This window comes from Protomyctophum parallelum (genome assembly GCF_964188405.1).
Source record: "Protomyctophum parallelum genome assembly, chromosome: 13".
Classification (NCBI taxonomy): domain Eukaryota; kingdom Metazoa; phylum Chordata; class Actinopteri; order Myctophiformes; family Myctophidae; genus Protomyctophum; species Protomyctophum parallelum.
Genome location: NC_139708.1, coordinates 25,793,588 through 25,815,915, shown reverse-complemented (window position 1 = coordinate 25,815,915; position 22,328 = coordinate 25,793,588). Strand labels below are relative to the sequence as shown.

Sequence of the window (22,328 nt, the reverse complement as noted above, 5' to 3'; positions counted from 1 at the left end):
AATTCTAAACCTCAACAAGGCCCCAGGGCTTCACAGTTAGAGTGGGTGACAATGTAGTCACAAATAAGGAAGAGGTCTTACTTGGGTTGTATCCTGGATAACAAACTCACGGGTGAGAAAATGGCAATGAAAGTGATCCCCCCCCCCGGTTTCAGCTCGCTAAAGGGAAATAAATGCTTTTTACTACGCAGCCACTACTCTGTGGAATGCACTCCCTCCAGCCCTGGAATCCTTAAATTATCTTGGAAGATTTAGGAAATCTTCACACTAACTGGTCATAGTTAGCTTCGTTTTTGTGTCTTAAGTCCATTTGGTGTTTTTTGTATTATCATTTTTTTGTAATTTTATTAAACTGCCAACAAAGCATTTTAGATCCACAGTTCATTACATCTCTGACCTCAGATCAGGTGTCCAGCATCTGGCACCAACACGGGCTCCCTCTGCTGGGCCAACCAGGCACTACATCTCACAATCACAATTTACAATGTATTCATTTATCAGACCAGAGCGATTTACAGTAAACAACAGATGGTAATACATCACATACAATATAAATAGTCTTCAAGGATCATACCTAAGCTATGAACTATAATGATGAAACTATGAGTATAATAACTATAGAGTGCTATGTGTACATAACATACTATCTAAGCTACAGAAGTTGAGAGGCTATAGGAGAGACTTAAGTGTGCATGCCGGTAGGCCTGTACAGAGGGAGTTACAATAGGAGAGGCTTAAGTGTGCATGCCGGTAGGCCAGTACAGAGGGAGTTACAATAGGAGAGGCTTAAGTGTGCATGCCGGTAGGCCAGTACAGAGGGAGTTACAATAGGAGAGGCTTAAGTGTGCATGCCGGTAGGCCAGTACAGAGGGAGTTACAATAGTCAAGTTTTGATATGACTGATGTGTGGATTAAGGTTGGGCGGTTTTGCTCAATTTAAAACCCCGGTTTACTATGACCAAAAACACAGCAATTTCCGGTTTTACCGTCTAATAAATTTTAACGTACAGACCCTTATGGGTCTGTAACTCTGAGAGTGTACAAATGGAACCAAATGGACCCATTTGTACACTTTCAGAGTTAAATTAAAATTGATTTTATTGCAATATAAATTGGGGGTCCCAGAGATAGAAATGCCATTAAATGGGGGTGTGTAGACTAATGCATGTCCATGCATCGTGTGTGTGCGTGCATCCGTGCGTGTGTGTGTGCGCAGTTGGCCCACGCGGAGCAGGACAAGCTGCGGTGGCGTATGGAGCGCGCTCAGTTGGAGCAAAACATCCGAGACAATAAAGACAGGATGGAGAAACTGGAAGGATACTGGATGGAGGCTCAGTCGCTGTGTCAGGTAATCTATTACTGTAATCTGTTACTGTAATCTACTGGATGGAGGCTCAGTCCCTGTGTCAGGTAATCCATTACTGTAATATATTACTGTAATCTGTTACTGTAATCTACTGGATGGAGGCAAATGGAAAGGAAAGGAAAATGTGGTGCAAATCTAGTCTATATTCTTTCAGAGCGAGCATTTTTAACTAAAATCGTTGCTTCTGGGGGGGGGTCACTGGCACAACATATTTTCAGATGTGGGTCCGCAGCCAAATACAGATAATTATGGGGGTCCTTGACACGACAAAGGTTGAGCACCAACTGACATAGAAACATGAGGTTTTTCAGAAAACTGTCAGGATTTAGAAGACATTTGTAGAATCGAATTTAGGTCTAAACAGGTTAACCGTTAACCTGTTAACAGTTCCTTTAATGTTATTTTATTGGTAAAAAGGTCAATTGCCTTCCGTCTGTTAGTAAAGTACTGTAGTTGAAGGCCCTAGTAGTTCTGTTCAGAATGTATTGTCTCCCGTCTTTCCACAAAATAATATAAAATGCTCGATAGTGGACTTGATAAGAACCCGGCTCGATAAGCCTGATCGATAAGGTGATCAATACAAATTAACAAGCTCCATCCCTAAATATTACTTAAATGTTACTGTAATATGTTACTATTACTGTAATATGTTACTGTAATCTGTTACTACTGGATGGAGGCTCAGGTCGTGCGATATAAATGGCCGTGGGAAGTGTCGCTCCATGCCTGTACAGATGAGGTGTTACTGTGTTTCTCTACTGTACAGATGAGGTTTTACTGTGTGTTTCTCTATACTGTATATATTGAAATGTATTTGCAGGATAAGCCCATTGAGATGCGTCAACCTTTTCGAGGACCCCCCCTCCCTCGATATCGTCCTTGTATAATGGAGCGTCAGAACGTGATAATTTGTTTGATGTTTTCACCTCTCGCTGGAACACTGTGTGTGACGTGTGTGTTGTGTTCTGTGTCTGTATGGATGTCGTGATGCTGTGCGTGTATGCGTGCGTGCGTGCGTGGCGTGTGTTGCAGGCCGTAGACGAACACCTGAAGGAGACTCAGTCTCAGTATCAGACCCTGGAGAGGAAGTACAACAAAGCCAAGAGGATGATACGAGAATACCAACACAAGTATGTACTGAGAGAGAGACACAGAGACAGACAGAGAGAGAGAGAGAGAGAGAGAGAGAGAGTACCAACACAAGTATGTACTGATAGAGAGACATAGAGACACTGAGAGAGAGAGTACCAACACAAGTATGAACTGAGAGAGAGAGAGAGCGAGAGAATTTAAAATGTATAGGCATTTATTCCAGAGCCGTTTACAGTCAGTGAGGACAACACACTGTCCATTCTAACAGTATGCTATCTAAAGCACCTGATTGCGAACGCAGTGAGCCACTTACTATGACAGCAAGGGCTGAATGTCTGTCTGTGTGTCTGTGTGTGTGTCTGTCTGTCCCGCTGTTACACCACCCGCCCGCCACCAGAGGGCGCAGCTGTAGCACACACACACACACACAGGGCGCAGCTGTAGCACACATACACACACAGGGCGCAGCTGTAGCACACACACACACACACACACACACACACACAACCACACACACACGAGCTGCGTTCGCTTCCCGCGTTTGCGCGTCTTACTTGTAAATAAATAGTACATAATAAGTTGAGCCTATGCTCTTATTATGGTGACCACATGTCTCTATGCTCAACTTATTATGGTGACCACATGTCTCTATGCTCAACTTATTATGGTGACCACATGTCTCTATGCTCAACTTATTATGGTGACCACATGTCGAAGAAAAGAAACAAGGGAATAGAGCGTTCTTCCGGGTGCGTCAAACAGGAAGTAGAGCGTTGTTCCGGGTGCTTCAAACAGGAAGTAGAGCGTTGTTCCGGGTGCTTCAAACAGGAAGTAGAGCGGTGTTCCGGGTGCTTCAAACAGGAAGTAGAGCGGTGTTCCGGGTGCTTTAAACAGGAAGTAAAGCGTTGTTCCGGGTGCTTCAAACAGGAAGTAGAGCGTTGTTCCGGGTGCTTCAAACAGGAAGTAGAGCGGTGTTCTGGGTGCTTCAAACAGGAGGTAGAGCGTTGTTCCGGGTGCTTCAAACAGGAAGTAGAGCGGTGTTCCGGGTGCGTCAAACAGGAAGTAGAGCGTTGTTCCGGGTGCTTCAAACAGGAAGTAGAGCGTTGTTCCGGGTGCTTCAAACAGGAAGTAGAGCGGTGTTCCGGGTGCTTCAAACAGGAAGTAGAGCGTTGTTCCGGGTGCTTCAAACAGGAAGTAGAGCGTTGTTCCGGGTGCTTCAAACAGGAAGTAGAGCGTTGTTCCGGGTGCGTCAAACAGGAAGTAGAGCGTTGTTCCGGGTGCTTCAAACAGGAAGTAGAGCGTTGTTCCGGGTGCTTCAAACAGGAAGTAGAGCGTTGTTCCGGGTGCTTCAAACAGGAAGTAGAGCGGTGTTCCGGGTGCTTTAAACAGGAAGTAGAGCGTTGTTCCGGGTGCTTCAAACAGGAAGTAGAGCGTTGTTCCGGGTGCTTCAAACAGGAAGTAGAGCGTTGTTCCGGGTGCTTCAAACAGGAAGTAGAGCGTTGTTCCGGGTGCTTCAAACAGGAAGTAGAGCGGTGTTCCGGGTGCTTCAAACAGGAGGTAGAGCGTTGTTCCGGGTGCTTCAAACAGGAAGTAGAGCGTTGTTCCGGGTGCTTCAAACAGGAAGTAGAGCGGTGTTCTGGGTGCTTCAAACAGGAGGTAGAGCGTTGCAGAAGGAGGAGAGGACACTGGAGCAGCACTGATATTTAGAGCCTTTTATTATGTGCTAGTATACCGAACCACTAACGTTTCCACGTGTGTGTGTGTGTGTGTGTGTGTGTGTGTGTGTGTGTGTGTGTGTGTGTGTGTGTGTGTGTGTGTGTGTGTGTGTGTGTGTGTGTGTGTGTGTGTGTGTGTGTGTGTGTGCGTGCATGGCGTGCGTGCGTGCGTGTGTGTGTGTGTGCCCACACAGAGAGACAGAGTACCTCCAGAAGGAGAACGCTCAGCGTCAGGCTCAGGAACAGACCGAAGCTTCACACAAAGAACAGGCAGAGAACCTGCATGAGAAGGTATTATAATATATTATAATATATGTAAATTATAACACTATTACTACAGAGAACCTGCATGAGAAGGTATTATAATATATTATAATATATGTAAATATATAACACTATTACTACAGAGAACCTGCATGAGGAGGTATTATAATATATGTTTTATATAACACTATTACTACTATAATGTATATAAATATTGCGTGCGTGCATATATTTCTTTTCAGATCTCAGATCTGGAGACCAAAGTCGGCGCTCTCAAAACCGCCGAGCCCTCCTAGACCCCTCCTCCACTTCCTACTTCCTGTCGGGGGGGGCGACAGGAAGTGGGCGGGGCACACGTCGCTTTAAAAATGCCTTCGCACCCTAACGCTGCATCGTCCAATCAGCCTTCACCACCCCGCGGGTCGTCGGGTAGAAGTCGGCAAAAAAAAAAGAAGAAAACGGAGCGATGAGAGACCTAGAGAAGAGAAGAGGATGGGAGGAGCAACACAAACACAGGGACAGAAAACAAACACAAAACATACCAACTCTTCCGCTATTGGTTTACTGCTCCACCAATCATAAACCAATCCCAGAATGCCCTTCTTGTGCTTCTTCTTCAATACCCAGAATGTTGTGAAACCCTCGTGTTGCCATGGCAACCTGCTTAGCAACCAGTGTCAGCATCCGTGGCTGCTTAACAACCAGTGTTAGCATCCGTGGCTGCTTAGCAACCGGCTGCTTATAGCATCCGTCCCCGTGTGACGTTACCTTCTTTCTGCACGCTAGCACAAAAACAGCTAGCTAGCCTTCTGTGACAGCTAGCTAGCCTTCCTGTGAGAACTAGCTAACAGCTAGCTAGCCTTCCTGTGAGAACTAGCTAACAGCTAGCTAGCCTTCTGTGACAGCTAGCTAACAGCAACCTAGCCTTCTGTGACAGCTAGCTAACAGCTAGCTAGCCTTCCTTTGACAGCTAGCTAACAGCTAGCTAGCCTTCTGTGACAGCTGGCTAACAGCTTCCTAGCCTTCTGTGACAGCTAGCTAACAGCTACCTAGCCTTCTGTGACAGTTAGCTAACAGCTTCCTAGCCTTCTGTGACAGCTAGCTAACAGCTACCTAGCCTTCTGTGACAGCTAGCTAACAGCTACCTAGCCTTCTGTGACAGCTGGCTAACAGCTACCTAGCCTTCTGTGAGAACTAGCTAACAGCTAGCTAGCCTTCTGTGACAGCTAGCTAACAGCTAGCTAGCCTTCTGTGACAGCTAGCTAACAGCTACCTAGCCTTCTGTGACAGCTAGTTAACAGCTACCTAGCCTTCTGTGACAGCTAGCTAACAGCTAGCTAGCCTTCTGTGACAGATAGCTAACAGCTACCTAGCCTTCTGTGACAGCTAGCTAACAACAGTATTAATCTCTTCTGACACTTCAACAGCTAAATAATACCAGGAACAAAAAAGAACGACGGCATCGTTTCGACAACACTTTTTAACAAAGCAGGTTCCTCACAAAGTGCTTTTAACTGAGAACAAAGACGACAAGAACAAAACGACTACCGGTAAACTGGACGTGAACTGAGGACAGGAGAGCGATCGTCGTGTGCTTCGTCGTTCGCTGGTGTCTCGTGCTGAACATGGCCGACCCACGAGGGCTGCATGTGAAGTGATAGAACCATTCCAGGTCTCGTTTCCATTTAGTGTGTCTAACCTACGTAGCCTATGCACCCCAAGACCCACGATGCACCCCACCGCCCACGTTTCCATTTAGTGTGTCTAACCAACGTATGCACCCCACCACCCATGTTTCCATTTAGTGTGTCTAACCAACGTATGCACCCCACCACCCATGTTTCCATTTAGTGTGTCTAACCAACGTATGCACCCCACCACCCATGTTTCCATTTAGTGTGTCTAACCAACGTATGGTCGTATGCACCCCACCACCCATGTTTCCATTTAGTGTGTCTAACCAACGTATGCACCCCACCACCCATGTTTCCATTTAGTGTGTCTAACCAACGTATGGACCCCACCGCCCACGAGGGTGCTCATAACGCACCTCGTTAACAGCCTGGGGGTTGGCCATGTTCAATGCCAGACACCCTCATACATACGAGGAAGCACACAGCAGGCCTTTCAGTGTTATTTGTACTGATTTACAGTTTACAGTACTCACATTTTGTGGACAAAAAAAATAAACAAGCTCCTCGGATTGGGAGTTGTTGTTTTGGGTCTGGATGGACCTGGACACTGGAACGAGCCTGGACTGAACTGGCTGGAACTGGAATTGGAACTGGAACTGGACCAGACGACTTGGGATTGTTTTTTTAATATATCGAACAATTATGAACATATAACTACAACATGTTTTCTGTTGTATTCTAACAATGAAATCTCAAAGACTCGACCCCCGTCGACCGCTTAAAAAGGAGGACATTGCCGTTCCAGGTCAACAAAATGGCCGCCCAGCGTCTTTCTTGACCTTCTGATAGTGACTCGACTGAAAATAAAAATGCCTAAACCGCCGGATGACCATCCGTCCGTCCGTGAGTCAGAGACCGCCGACTGCAGCGAACGTGGACGCTGGCTGTGACTTCTGCTTGTGAATCGGCAAAAACTAAATAATGAAATAAAAATGGCTGCCTGCCTAACTTCAGCTTATAGTTACTCTGCAAAATGAACATGACATGTTTACTTAGTTATAGATGGGTCAATATGTGGTTTAACTCCCAGACAAAATAACATTATTTTTTTCAGTGGATTCTGGTAGTATTGGGCAGTGTTGGGAAAGTTCACTTTTTTTTAACTACTTCAGTTCACAGTTCAAAAAGTTAAAAATTAACTTTTTCAGTTCATAGATCATAATTCAACATTTTGAACTAAAGTTCATGGTTCCAACTATTTTAGTATTTTTTTGTTTTTTGTTTTTTTGTTTTTATTGTTGCCACAGCCCATAGCCATAGAACCGCAGACTTTATTCCTATTTGGAATGAAGTCCAAACCTTAATAAAGTGACAACTTTTACAATATCCATTACCATTATGCAAATTAATTCCTTATTTATATTTTTTTGGGGGAAAAATAGCTCTTTTGCAATGTGAAATGCCACCGAATTCTTAATAATTTTCCTTGTCTTTATTATGGGCCAACTTGTAGGCTACTTGTGAAAGCTGCATGCTTTTATTGTGAAGGCTATCAGTTATCACTATCAGTTTAGTTCTCACAGCCTGCATATCTCTGCGTGCTACAAGCTCAAAACGCGCCGCGGACGCAACGCGTTGTGAACTTGTAGATCAGCTATTTTCAGCATGGAACACGTACGACGAAGAATAAATCAGGCATCACTGCGCTTCTGTGGAGGGAGATGTGGTTTGTTGGCTGCTCAAGAACACCAGACAGTGGCCTTGTGGTTAGAGCGTCGGGCCTGAAACTGGGAGGTCGGGGGTTCGATCCGGGTCATACCAAAGACTGTAAAAATGGGACCCCAATGCCTCCCTGCTTGGCACTCGGCATCAATGGGTTGGATCGGGGAGGTCAAATCAACTAATCAAATGATTCCTGAGCACGGCACGGCTGCAGCTCACCGCTCCTAGAGATATGGGTCAAATGTGGAGAACAAATTTCACTGCGGTAATGTGTGTGACAAAATCGTACGACTTTGACTTTGAGGCGATCATGAATGGACTAATACAGTTGGACACATATAGCTCCTCGATGCAAAAATAAGCTATTTTTCGTGGCACATTATGTTTAATCAAAAAACACGTTTACGTCCTCTGTGTTTGGGTCCGGAGTTGTTGACATGTTCTGTGTCTGCTGTCTGCGTGTATGAGTGTATCATCATTCATCATGCAGTTAGATGCGCGCTGCGCGCTCCAGTGACGGCTAAGAAAGATTTGTTAATTTGTGTCGGATAACTAAGGGCTTATTGGTGGGTTTTCCGCTAAACATTAAGGACTGTTTAAGGTGTATTTTAGCGCCGGGGATTTCGCCTGGAAGGCCCTATGGAAACACTCACTCTTGAACGAAATTTAACTGTGAGAAAGTGATGTTCACACGCGCCAGAAATGAACGCGTTCGCAATGACGTTCATCAAGCAGAAATACAGTACGTTCAGTTCACGTTCATCCAAAATATGAACGCGTTGGTGAACGATCGTTCATTGAACGCGTTCGGGGACAACACTGGTATCGGGCATGCTAAATAGTAACGATACATTTTAACAGCGATACGATACGTGTCACGATACATGGTTGATACGATGCATGGACCATATTGGTTCATTATAGCGATCCGATACGATACAATTCAATGATTTGAAATCGATACAGTAACTATTTAAAATACATTGACATTATTTTTAACTAAGTAATGAGTCTTTTTCTTTTATCTTCTAAAAATACTATGCTAAATAACATGCACAAAAATGTAGTAGGTATTGATGCAATCAATTTATTTGCATTGCAAAACGATACAATAGAGGGTATGCGCATGCTTAAAGTGAATGGCACATTGAGTGGCAAAGCAACATGCAAAGTGAGTTTAACGTTGTTTAATGCAATCAGACAGGACTTTTCTGTTTGGATGCATGGGCTGTCAAGGCCAGAAAGTAGTATTTTGCCACTCAGTGGGCGTTCCTGCATAACTTCCAGGTACGATGATGATGTCACATACCCTCTATACGATACATAGTCAATGTTGCTGTTTTAATTTCGATATACTTCGATTCATGAGATTAAAATGGATTTTTCGATGCGGTTACTAAATCGTTACACCTCTACTAAATGTCCCATTCCCCTCAGTGACGCAGGCCTCGTACACCCGTGGTTGGTTTTCAACCCTTTTAACCTATTTCTTACCTGAGATCAGATTAAAAAAATGTCTTCTACATCCTGACAGTTTACTGAAAAAGCTATGTTTATATGTCAGTCGTTCTTCGATTAAAAAAAAATAGCAGACCTACAAGCTCATAGCGCGCCACCGAGTGGCGCGCTATGAGCTTGTAGGTCTGCTATTTTTAAATAGCTAAAGTAGAACAGAATGCTTAAAACTTTTTTTTTAAGCCTTCTAAATCCTAAAAGTTTTCTGAAAAACCTCATGGTTCTATGTCAGTGGTGCTCAACCTTTTTCATCTCAAGGATCCCCAGAATTAGATGTATTTGGCTGCCGACCCCCATCTGAAAATATGTTGTTCCAGGGTCCAGATCGCTGTTCAGAAAAGCTTTCCTGAGTTCAACATTGATGTCAACTTGTTACTGCTTAGTGTTTTGTTGCTTTTAATTCTCATCTTTTAAGTATTTATCTTTCTGCATATTAACAAAGTTGTTCTTTTATTTTGTCGGCCCCCTGCAGTCACACATGTAAGGCGTCTTTGAAGTACTTAGAAAAGCGCTATAGCCTACAGATCCCATATATGACCTACTGTACAAACAACATTTAACTAAATATACATTGGGCTATTATATTATTATTATATTGTATAGCCTATCTTGTGCCACCCCTTAACAAAACTTATTTGCCATTTTTTACAATTTAAAATAGTTCAAATATAGCTGATCTACAAGCTCACAACATGTAGATGTAGATTGGCTAGTTTAACTATTTTAAAATGATTTTCGGAAAAGTAAAAAATGGCAAATAAGTTTAGGGATGAAAAGATGACTCAAGATGGAGCCCACAATGTTCTGGAAAGGCATCAAGATGGCGTCCAAGGAATACCGGAGAACTCGCCGGTTTACCAACTAAAAGTGAGAGAAACAAGTTTCAATGTCTTCATTTCAAACCCCCAGTTTGAATTGTATTAGTCTACGGACCCCCATTTAATGAAATTTATATCTCTGGGACCCCCAATTTATATTGTAAAATCAATGCTAATTTAACTCTGAGAGTGTACTCTGAGAACTCCTGGAACTCCCTCAAGGACCCTCAAGGCCTCATTCTAAGGTGCTGATAACTGATGATTTCGCAGATTCAATTAAGAGATATTGGGGTGCCTAGGGGACACGGGGAGAACATGTGAGGGTACCTACCCTAGGGGACATGGGGAGAATATGTGAGGGTAGTACCTACGCTAGGGGACATGGGGAGAATATGTGAGGGTACCTACCCTAGGGGACATGGGGAGAATATGTGAGGGTACCTACCCTAGGGGACACGGGGAGAACGTGAGGGTACCTACCCTAGGGGACATGGGGAGAATATGTGAGGGTACCTACCCTAGGGGACACGGGGAGAACGTGAGGGTACCTACCCTAGGGGACATGGGGAGAATATGTGAGGGTACCTACGCTAGGGGACACGGGGAGAACATGCAAACTCCACACAGAAAGGCCCTTTCGCCAACCCCGCCTCAGGTATGGTCACTGATGATGCAGAGGAGGAAACACGCCGCCAGCACCCACAGCGCGAATCGAACCCAGGACCTTCTAGCTGTTAGGCGACAGCACTACCAACTGTGCCACCGTGCCCAAAAACACACACAAACATTTGTGTTTGATTGCTGGTGGTGTTCTTCCCCTCCCCCCTCATCAATCAAAAACGTTTGGTCAAACCACGTGACTTCCATTGGAAAAGCATTGTGGTGGCCCAAAAAAACGAAAGAATTACCAAACCTTTGTTTGATTGTTGTTTGATACGTGTGATCGAGGCCTGAATGAATGGAAGAAGTGAGGACAATGCACATGATTGCTCTGATTGGCTGCCCAGGTAATCAAATCACATGCATAGAGATGGTAATCTATAGGATCATATAAACTACAACCTGATATTGGTTTAGCAGTAGATGGTAATTAATCTAAACTACAACCTGTTAACAGTAGGCCTATAGTAGAATATCCTATCCTTTAGTAACTAAACTAACGCAGTAACTAAAAATCACAACCGTGTGAAGTGAGCGGCGCTAATATATTAAAGTAACTCATGTTGATTATGTGAATGGTGATGTAAAACAAACGGTGCCAACAGCCCAACACAAACATTAAATTATCTTTATTGTTAATGGCATTTAATGTTTGTGTTAGGGACAAGATTACATAATTTTCCCTTCAATGTCAATAGCGTTTATAAAACAAACATTAAACCTTAGGGCGACCCTCAAAAACTAAACTAAGCAGAATATGTCCAGAATCAATGACCACGTTTACAGGAGGACTTTTAACCAATTTTAATTCAGAATAAAAGTTAAATCCTATTAAATAAACGTCATGTAAACACCTACAAAAACGTACATCCGAATGAAAATGCTCGATGCGATTTAAAAAACCATTCCGATGTCACTGGCCGCTGGCCGGATTATTCCGTTGAATGCGATTGAAAGAAAATTGGACTCATATGTATATGCACTCATTCGGATTTAAATTAATTCTGGTTTTTCTGAGCATGCTCATTTCCAAGGCGCTCCAACTCCAATGCGCTCATATCCAAGGCGCGCCGAGGAGTTTGCACATGTATGCAGATCGGTTATTTCGTGCATTTTGCAGCTCCGAAATCCACAAAAAAAAAACGTGGAGCAGCAGCAGTGATGATGATCCCCCTGATCTGTGAATGTTCAAAGATCGAGTTGATGATCACTCTAATAATTTTCAAACATTTTTGATAATATATAGCCAGCCTATCTGGATTGGTTAATGCTAGAGGCTACAGTGCATCGGGGGACTCACAGAAAGACGGAGGAGAGAGAGGACGAAATGCCGCCAGTCCGCTGTTCAGTAATCTCACACACACACACACACACACACACACACACAGTCCCAATAATACGCTATTATCGCTATAATGTCCATCCTATCTCTTTAAACTTGTATAGGCTATAGGCGGCAGGCCTATTCCAAGTTGCAACCAAAACGTCATGAAACATAACGGCTTTGCACAGTTTAATTGCATTGATGAGCAGCTGCAATCAATCTAGTATTAAACACCCAATGTATTCTCTGGTAGCCTACTTTGCCCGGAATATATTATGCCATAATGATGCGGCGATGGAATATCGTGCAGATAAGCTATGCATTACATACTTTATGCGATGTAGTACAAGACCACAGCGGACACGTTGTCAGCCTGTAGATCAGCCCTTACTTACACAATGGCATACGTGCATTGTGCAAAGACGAATCACAAATAAACCCAATAGCCTTGTGAGGCGCACAGCGAAAAGTTGATGAATGCGATGATGTCCCCCCCTGTTTACTGCTGTGTGTGTGTGTGTGTGTGTGTGTGTGTGTTCAACAGTCTCTCTCTCTCCCACTCCCCTCTCTCTCTTTCTCTCAAAAATAACGATCTCCTTGTAAACACTCATTCGGAATGACCATTTCCGTAAACGTATATTTTATTCTGAAGTATTTATTCGGAATAATCAGCCTGCATGTAACTGCGGCCACTGTCACACACAATAGAGCGTTGAGGTCACGCCCCCTTTCATGACGACGCCAGGCCCAGGAAATGAATCCCAATGCATTTTTCTCATAGGCATTTCAAAAAGTATTTATTTAAAGACCTTTTAAGCGTCGTACGAAGCCAACTCGAGTCGTGACAAATCATGACAACAAACAAAATATTTTGGACCAAACAAATAATTACAAAGAAGAAAAACAACAAAAAAGGGTTGTTTTTTCTACTTTCTAATTCTGTGTTTGTCCCAAAACATTGTGTTTATTGTCATGATTTGTCACGACACGAGTTGGATTTGTCCGCGGCGTAAACGTCTTTAAATGAATCGTATAGTAGGCTAATATAGTATGCCCTCCGAGAACATGGACTATAGCCTTTTCGCTTTTCCGTGTTTTTCGCCTTTTTTTTTTAAATCCTCCGAAATCGTGAAAAACAACATGCCCTCCGAGAACATGGACTATAGCCTTTCACTTTTTAGTGTTTTTCGCCTTTAAAAAAAAAATCCTCCGAAATCGTGAAAAACGACATACTAGTATAGTATGCCCTCTGAGAACATGGACTTTCGCTTTTCCATGACTTTCGCCTTTTTTTTTCAAATGTTAGTTTTGTGCTTCTGTGTTTTTCTTCTTTACTGTTGAAATGTTTCAGCGACTGGACCTGTAAATGACAACAAAACAAAGGCACTGGTGTGGTACTTCTGGTTTACTGGTACGGGGTTCAACTCCCTGCAGTGCTATACTCAATTTGTTGTATTTATATGGCCTTTCGCTTTTCCGTGTTCTTCGCCTTTTTTTCCAAATCCTCAATGATGAAGAATCACGCACTATAGCGCACCGCTCAATGACCTTGAGCATTATAAATGACCTTAGTAAGACTAGTAAATGACCTTGACCAGTATAAATGTTGACCAGTTTAAATGACCTTGACCAGTATAAATGACCGTGACAAGTATAAATGACCTTGACCAGTATAAATTACCTTCACCAGTATAAATAACCTTGACCAGTATAAATAACCTTGACCAGTATGCGGTCTGTGACCATGGACTATATATAGCCTTTAGCTTTTCTGAGATTTTCACGTTTTTTCAAATCCTCAACAACGATGAAGAATTGCGCACTATATGACCTTGACCAATATCAATTACCTTGATCAGTATAAATGACCTTCATAAGACTAGTAAATGACCTTGGCCAATAAAAATGACCGTGACAAGTATAAATGACCTTGACCAGTATAAATGACCTTGAAAAGTATAAATGACCTTGACCAGTATAAAAGACCTTGACCAGTATAAATGACCTTGACCAGTATAAATAACCTTGACCAGTATAAATTACCTTGACCAGTATGCGGTCTGTGACTATGGACTATAGCCTCTTGACCTTGACCAATATCAATGACCTTGAGCAGTATAAATGACCTTCATAAGACTAGTAAATTACCTTGACCAGTATAAATGACCCTGACAATTGAATAATAAAAAGTGTGAATGGAGTTTCTAGGTGAAAGTAATTTTTGACATGCCAATGTCTGCCATTGAGCCCCATTGTAAAATTGAAAGCACTATATTTCTAAAACTATGAAACATTTCAAAGATTCCTTTTCAGGCAAACATGTCCACCATAAGATGAACCTAAGTAGGCTAGAATGGGGTTGGTAGGTTTAAGTATGTAGGACTAGTAGAATGCCAAAGTTTGTGCTATTGCCATAGAGAATGCATTGGGCGTTTAAGTTAAATAACTCAGAAACTATAAAACATTTCAAAGTAAAACTTTCAAGCATGTGTCTCCACAGTAAGCTGACTAATAAAACGTGTGAATGGTGTTTCTAGGTGAAAGTGATTTTTGACGTGCCAATGTCTGCCATTGAGCCCCATTGTAAATTTGAATTTTTTTGAGGATTTAAAAAAAATGAAAAAATGAAAAAAACGATGGGTTATCGTTTTTTGAAATTTTGATAAAAAAAAGTTATTCTCATTTTTCATCATTTTGGACCATGGGCTATAGCCCATATTGTACGGCATACTATAGCACGTCATTTTTCATCATTTTTGAGGATTTGAAAAAAATGAAAAAAACGATGGGTTATAGCCCATCGTTTTTTTTTAATTAGATTTTTTTTTATCCTCGTTTTTCATCATTTTGGACCATGAGCTATAGCCCATATCGTACGGCATACTATAGCATGCCATTTTTCATCAGTTTTGAGGATTTGAAAAAAATGAAAAAATGCAAAAAACGATGGGTTTTTTGAAATTTTGAAAAAAATATTATCCTCGTTTTTCATCATTTTGGACCATGGGCTATAGCCCCTACCGTACGACATACTATAGCACGCCGTTTTTCATCATTTTTGAGGATTTGAAAAAAATGAAAAAAAAACAAAACATGGGTTATAGTCCATCGTTTTTTGAAAGATTGAAAAAAAATGTTAACCTCGTTTTTCATCATTTTCGACCATGGGCTATAGCCCCTACCGTACGGCATACTATAGCACGCCGTTTTTCATCATTTTTGAGGATTTGAAAAAAATGAAAAAATGAAAAAAACGATGGGTTATAGCCCATCGTTTTTTGAATTTTTGAAAAAAAAAAAATATCCTCGTTTTTCATCATTTTGGACCATGGGCTATAGCCCATATCGTACGGCATACTATAGCACGCCGTTTTTCATCATTTTTGAGGATTTGAAAAAAATGAAAAAATGAAAAGAACGATGGGTTATAGCCCATTGTTTTTTGAAATTTTGATTTTTTTTTTAAATCCTCGTTTTTCATCATTTTGGACCATGGGCTATAGCCCATATCGTACGGCATACTATAGCACGCAGTTTTTCATAATTTTTGAGGATTTGAAAAAAAAATAAAAAATAAAAAAACGATGGGTTATAGCCCATCGTTTTTTGAATTTTTGGAGAAAATAAAAATTATCCTCGTTTTTCATCATTTTGGACCATGGTCTATAGCCCATATCGTACGGCATACTATAGCACACCGTTTTTCATCATTTTTGAGGATTTGAAAAAAATGAAGAAAAAAAAAAACGATTGGTTATAGCCCATCGTTTTTTTAAATTTTGAAATATGTTTTTATTTTATTTGAAAAAAATGAAAAAATTAAAAAAAAACGATGGGTTATAGCCCATCATTTTTTGAAAATTTGAAAAAAAAATGTATCCTCGTTTTTTATCATTTTGGACCATGGGCTATAGCCCATATCGTACAGCATACTATAGCACGCCGTTTTTCATCATTTTTGAGGATTTGAAAAAAATGAAGAAAAAAAAAAACGATTGGTTATAGCCCATCGTTTTTTTAAATTTTGAAATATGTTTTTATTTTATTTGAAAAAAATGAAATAATAAAAAAAACGATGGGTTATAGCCCATCGTTTTTTTTTATTTTAATTTTTTTTTATGCTCGTTTTTCATCATTTTGGACCATGGGCTATAGCCCATATCGTACGGCATACTATAGCACGCCATTTTTCATCATTTTTGAGGATTTGAAAAAAATGAAAAAATGAAAAAAACGATGGGTTATAGCCCATCGTTTTTTTTTATTTTGATTTTTTTTTATGCTCGTTTTTCATCATTTTGGACCATGGGCTATAGCCCATATCGTACGGCATACTATAGCACGCCATTTTTCATCATTTTTGAGGATTTGAAAAAAATGAAAAAAACGATGGGTTATAGCCCATCGTTTTTTGAAAATTTGATTTTTTTTATCCTCGTTTTTCATCATTTTGGACCATGAGCTATAGCCCATATCGTACGGCATACTATAGCATGCCATTTTTCATCAGTTTTGAGGATTTGAAAAAAATGAAAAAATGCAAAAAACGATGGGTTTTTTGAAATTTTGAAAAAAATATTATCCTCGTTTTTCATCATTTTGGACCATGGGCTATAGCCCCTACCGTACGACATACTATAGCACGCCGTTTTTCATCATTTTTGAGGATTTGAAAAAAATGAAAAAAAAACAAAACATGGGTTATAGTCCATCGTTTTTTGAAAGATTGAAAAAAAATGTTAACCTCGTTTTTCATCATTTTCGACCATGGGCTATAGCCCCTACCGTACGGCATACTATAGCACGCCGTTTTTCATCATTTTTGAGGATTTGAAAAAAATGAAAAAATGAAAAAAACGATGGGTTATAGCCCATCGTTTTTTGAATTTTTGAAAAAAAAAAAATATCCTCGTTTTTCATCATTTTGGACCATGGGCTATAGCCCATATCGTACGGCATACTATAGCACGCCGTTTTTCATCATTTTTGAGGATTTGAAAAAAATGAAAAAATGAAAAGAACGATGGGTTATAGCCCATTGTTTTTTGAAATTTTGATTTTTTTTTTAAATCCTCGTTTTTCATCATTTTGGACCATGGGCTATAGCCCATATCGTACGGCATACTATAGCACGCAGTTTTTCATAATTTTTGAGGATTTGAAAAAAAAATAAAAAATAAAAAAACGATGGGTTATAGCCCATCGTTTTTTGAATTTTTGGAGAAAATAAAAATTATCCTCGTTTTTCATCATTTTGGACCATGGTCTATAGCCCATATCGTACGGCATACTATAGCACACCGTTTTTCATCATTTTTGAGGATTTGAAAAAAATGAAGAAAAAAAAAAACGATTGGTTATAGCCCATCGTTTTTTTAAATTTTGAAATATGTTTTTATTTTATTTGAAAAAAATGAAAAAATTAAAAAAAAACGATGGGTTATAGCCCATCATTTTTTGAAAATTTGAAAAAAAAATGTATCCTCGTTTTTTATCATTTTGGACCATGGGCTATAGCCCATATCGTACAGCATACTATAGCACGCCGTTTTTCATCATTTTTGAGGATTTGAAAAAAATGAAGAAAAAAAAAAACGATTGGTTATAGCCCATCGTTTTTTTAAATTTTGAAATATGTTTTTATTTTATTTGAAAAAAATGAAATAATAAAAAAAACGATGGGTTATAGCCCATCGTTTTTTTTTATTTTAATTTTTTTTTATGCTCGTTTTTCATCATTTTGGACCATGGGCTATAGCCCATATCGTACGGCATACTATAGCACGCCATTTTTCATCATTTTTGAGGATTTGAAAAAAATGAAAAAATGAAAAAAACGATGGGTTATAGCCCATCGTTTTTTTTTATTTTGATTTTTTTTTATGCTCGTTTTTCATCATTTTGGACCATGGGCTATAGCCCATATCGTACGGCATACTATAGCACGCCATTTTTCATCATTTTTGAGGATTTGAAAAAAATGAAAAAAACGATGGGTTATAGCCCATCGTTTTTTGAAAATTTGATTTTTTTTATCCTCGTTTTTCATCATTTTGGACCATGTGCTATAGCCCATATCGTACGGCATACTATAGCACGCCGTTTTTCATCATTTTTGAGGATTTGAAATAAATGAAAAAATGAAAAAAAATGATGGGTTATAGCCCATCGTTTTTTTAAATTTAGATTTTTTTTTTTTAACCTCGTTTTTCATCATTTTTGAACATGGGCTATAGCCCCTACCGTAGGGCATACTATAGCACGCCGTTTTTCATCATTTTTGAGGATTTGAAAAAAAATCCAAATAAAAAAAAACATGGGTTATAGCCCATCGTTCTTTTTTTTTCTTTTTTTTTTTTTTAGCCTCATTTTTCATCATTTTTGAACATGGGCTATAGCCCCTACCGTTCGGCATACTACAGCACGCCGTTTTTCATCATTTTTGAGGATTTAAAAAAAAAAATCAAAATTTCAAAAAACATGGGTTATAGCGCATCGTTTTTTGAAATTTTGAAAAAAAAAATGTAACCTCGTTTTTCATCATTTTTGAACATGGGCTATAGCCCCTACCGTTCGGCATACTATAGCACGCCGTTTTTCATCATTTTTGAGGATTTGAAAAAAATGAAAAAATGAAAAGAACGATGGGTTATAGCCCATTGTTTTTTGAAATTTTGATTATTTTTTTTGATCCTCGTTTTTCATCATTTTGGACCATGGGCTATAGCCCATATCGTACGGCATACTATAGCACGCCGTTTTTCATCATTTTTGAGGATTTGAAAAAAATGAAGAAAAAAAAAAACGATTGGTTATAGCCCATCGTTTTTTTAAATTTTGAAATATGTTTTTATTTTATTTGAAAAAAATGAAAAAATGAAAAAAACGATGGGTTATAGCCCATCGTTTTTTTTTATTTTTATTTTTTTTTATGCTCGTTTTTCATCATTTTTGAACATGGGCTATAGCCCCTACCGTTCGGCATACTATAGCACGCCATTTTTCATCATTTTTGAGGATTTGAAAAAAATGAAAAAATGAAAAAAACGATGGGTTATAGCCCATCGTTTTTTTTTTTTTGATTTTTTTTTATGCTCGTTTTTCATCATTTTGGACCATGGGCTATAGCCCATATCGTACGGCATACTATAGCACGCCATTTTTCATCATTTTTGAGGATTTGGAAAAAATGAAAAAAACGATGGGTTATAGCCCATCGTTTTTTGAAAATTTGATTTTTTTTTTATACTCGTTTTTCATCATTTTGGACCATGTGCTATAGCCCATATCGTACGGCATACTATAGCACGCCGTTTTTCATCATTTTTGAGGATTTGAAATAAATGAAAAAATGAAAAAAAAATGATGGGTTATATAGCCCATCGTTTTTTGAAATTTTGAATTTTTTTTTTAACCTCGTTTTTCATCATTTTTGAACATGGGCTATAGCCCCTACCGTAGGGCATACTATAGCACGCCGTTTTTCATCATTTTTGAGGATTTGAAAAAAAATCCAAATTAAAAAAAACATGGGTTATAGCCCATCGTTCTTTTTTTTTTTTTTTTTTTTTTTTAGCCTCATTTTTCATCATTTTTGAACATGGGCTATAGCCCCTACCGTTCGGCATACTATAGCACGCAGTTTTTCATCATTTTTGAGGATAAAAAAAAAAAATCAAAATTTCAAAAAACATGGGTTATAGCGCATCGTTTTTTGAAATTTTGAAAAAAAAAATGTAACCTCGTTTTTCATCATTTTTGAACATGGGCTATAGCCCCTACCGTTCGGCATACTATAGCACGCCGTTTTTCATCATTTTTGAGGATTTGAAAAAAATGAAAAAATGAAAAGAACGATGGGTTATAGCCCATTGTTTTTTGAAATTTTGATTTTTTTTTTTAATCCTCGTTTTTCATCATTTTGGACCATGGGCTATAGCCCATATCGTACGGCATACTATAGCACGCCGTTTTTCATCATTTTTGAGGATTTGAAAAAAATGAAGAAAAAAAAAAACGATTGGTTATAGCCCATCGTTTTTTTAAATTTTGAAATATGTTTTTATTTTATTTGAAAAAAATGAAAAAATGAAAAAAACGATGGGTTATAGCCCATCGTTTTTTTTTATTTTGATTTTTTTTTATGCTCGTTTTTCATCATTTTTGAACATGGGCTATAGCCCCTACCGTTCGGCATACTATAGCACGCCGTTTTTCATCATTTTTGAGGATTTGAAAAAAAATCCAAATTAAAAAAAACATGGGTTATAGCCCATCGTTCTTTTTTTTTTTTTTTTTTTTTTTTAGCCTCATTTTTCATCATTTTTGAACATGGGCTATAGCCCCTACCGTTCGGCATACTATAGCACGCCGTTTTTCATCATTTTTGAGGATTTGAAAAAAATGAAAAAATGAAAAGAACGATGGGTTATAGCCCATTGTTTTTTGAAATTTTGATTTTTTTTTTTTAATCCTCGTTTTTCATCATTTTGGACCATGGGCTATAGCCCATATCGTACAGCATACTATAGCACGCCGTTTTTCATCATTTTTGAGGATTTGAAAAAAATGAAGAAAAAAAAAAACGATTGGTTATAGCCCATCGTTTTTTTAAATTTTGAAATATGTTTTTATTTTATTTGAAAAAAATGAAAAAATGAAAAAAACGATGGGTTATAGCCCATCGTTTTTTTTTATTTTTATTTTTTTTTATGCTCGATTTTCATCATTTTTGAGGATTTGAAAAACAAAAAAAAAACATGGGTTATAGTCCATCGTTTTTTGAAAAATTGAAAAAAAATGTTAACCTCGTTTTCATCATTTTCGACCATGGGCTATAGCCCCTACCGTACGGCATACTATAGCACGCCGTTTTTCATCATTTTTGAGGATTTGAAAAAAATGAAGAAAAAAAAACATGGGTTATAGTCCATCGTTTTTTGAAATTTAGAAAAAAAATGTTAACCTCGTTTTTCATCATTTTCGACCATGGGCTATAGCCCCTACCGTACGGCATACTATAGCACGCCGTTTTTCATTATTTTTGAGGATTTAAAAAAAAAAAAAAAAAAAAAAAAAAAAATGGGTTATAGTCCATCGTTTTTTGAAATTTTGAAAAAAAATGTTAACCTCGTTTTTCATCATTTTCGACCATGGGCTATAGCCCCTACCGTACGGCATACTATAGCACGCCGTTTTTCATCATTTTTGAGGATTAAAAAAAAAAAAAAAAAAAAACATGGGTTATAGTCCATCGTTTTTTGAAAAATTGAAAAAAAATGTTAACCTCGTTTTCATCATTTTCGACCATGGGCTATAGCCCCTACCGTACGGCATACTATAGCACGCCGTTTTTTATCATTTTTGAGGATTTGAAAAAAATGAAAAAAAAAAAAAACATGGGTTATAGTCCATCGTTTTTTGAAATTTTGAAAAAAAATGTTAACCTCGTTTTTCATCATTTTCGACCATGGGCTATAGCCCCTACCGTACGGCATACTATAGCACGCCGTTTTTCATTATTTTTGAGGATTTTAAAAAAATGAAAAAAAATTAAAAACATGGGTTATAGTCCATCGTTTTTTGAAATTTTGAAAAAAAATGTTAACCTCGTTTTTCATCATTTTCGACCATGGGCTATAGCCCCTACCGTACGGCATACTATAGCACGCCGTTTTTCATCATTTTTGAGGATTTTAAAAAAATTGAAAAAAAAAAAAAAACATGGGTTATAGTCCATCGTTTTTTGAAATTTTGAAAAAAAATGTTAACCTTGTTTTTCATCATTTTTGACCATGGGCTATAGCCCCTACCGTACGACATACTATAGCACGCCGTTTTTCATCATTTTTGAGGATTTGAAAAAAATGAAAAAAAAAAAAAACATGGGTTATAGTCCATCGTTTTTTTAAAGATTGAAAAAAAATGTTAACCTCGTTTTTCATCATTTTCGACCATGGGCTATAGCCCCTACCGTACGGCATACTATAGCACGCCGTTTTTCATCATTTTTGAGGATTTGAAAAAAATGAAAAAAAAAAAAAACATGGGTTATAGTCCATCGTTTTTTGAAATTTTGAAAAAAAATGTTAACCTCGTTTTTCATCATTTTCGACCATGGGCTATAGCCCCTACCGTACGGCATACTATAGCACGCCGTTTTTCATCATTTTTGAGGATTAAAAAAAAAAAAAAAAAACATGGGTTATAGTCCATCGT

General features: G+C 38.8%; 1 protein-coding gene across 2 annotated transcripts in view; it reads left to right on the top strand.

Annotated features, from left to right (window-relative positions):
- Positions 1-7,084, top strand: part of LOC310869193 (neurabin-2-like) — a 51,336-nt gene extending 44,252 nt beyond the window's left edge. For both annotated transcript variants that reach the window (XM_083779803.1, XM_083779802.1), the window contains exons 17-20: positions 1,217-1,348; positions 2,399-2,496; positions 4,368-4,464; positions 4,680-7,084. In XM_083779803.1, coding sequence (XP_083635929.1) covers positions 1,217-1,348; positions 2,399-2,496; positions 4,368-4,464; positions 4,680-4,733 — 381 coding nt within the window. In that variant the 3' untranslated portion in view covers positions 4,734-7,084. The remainder of the gene's footprint in view (positions 1-1,216; positions 1,349-2,398; positions 2,497-4,367; positions 4,465-4,679) is intronic.
- Positions 7,085-22,328: the final 15,244 nt, after the last annotated feature.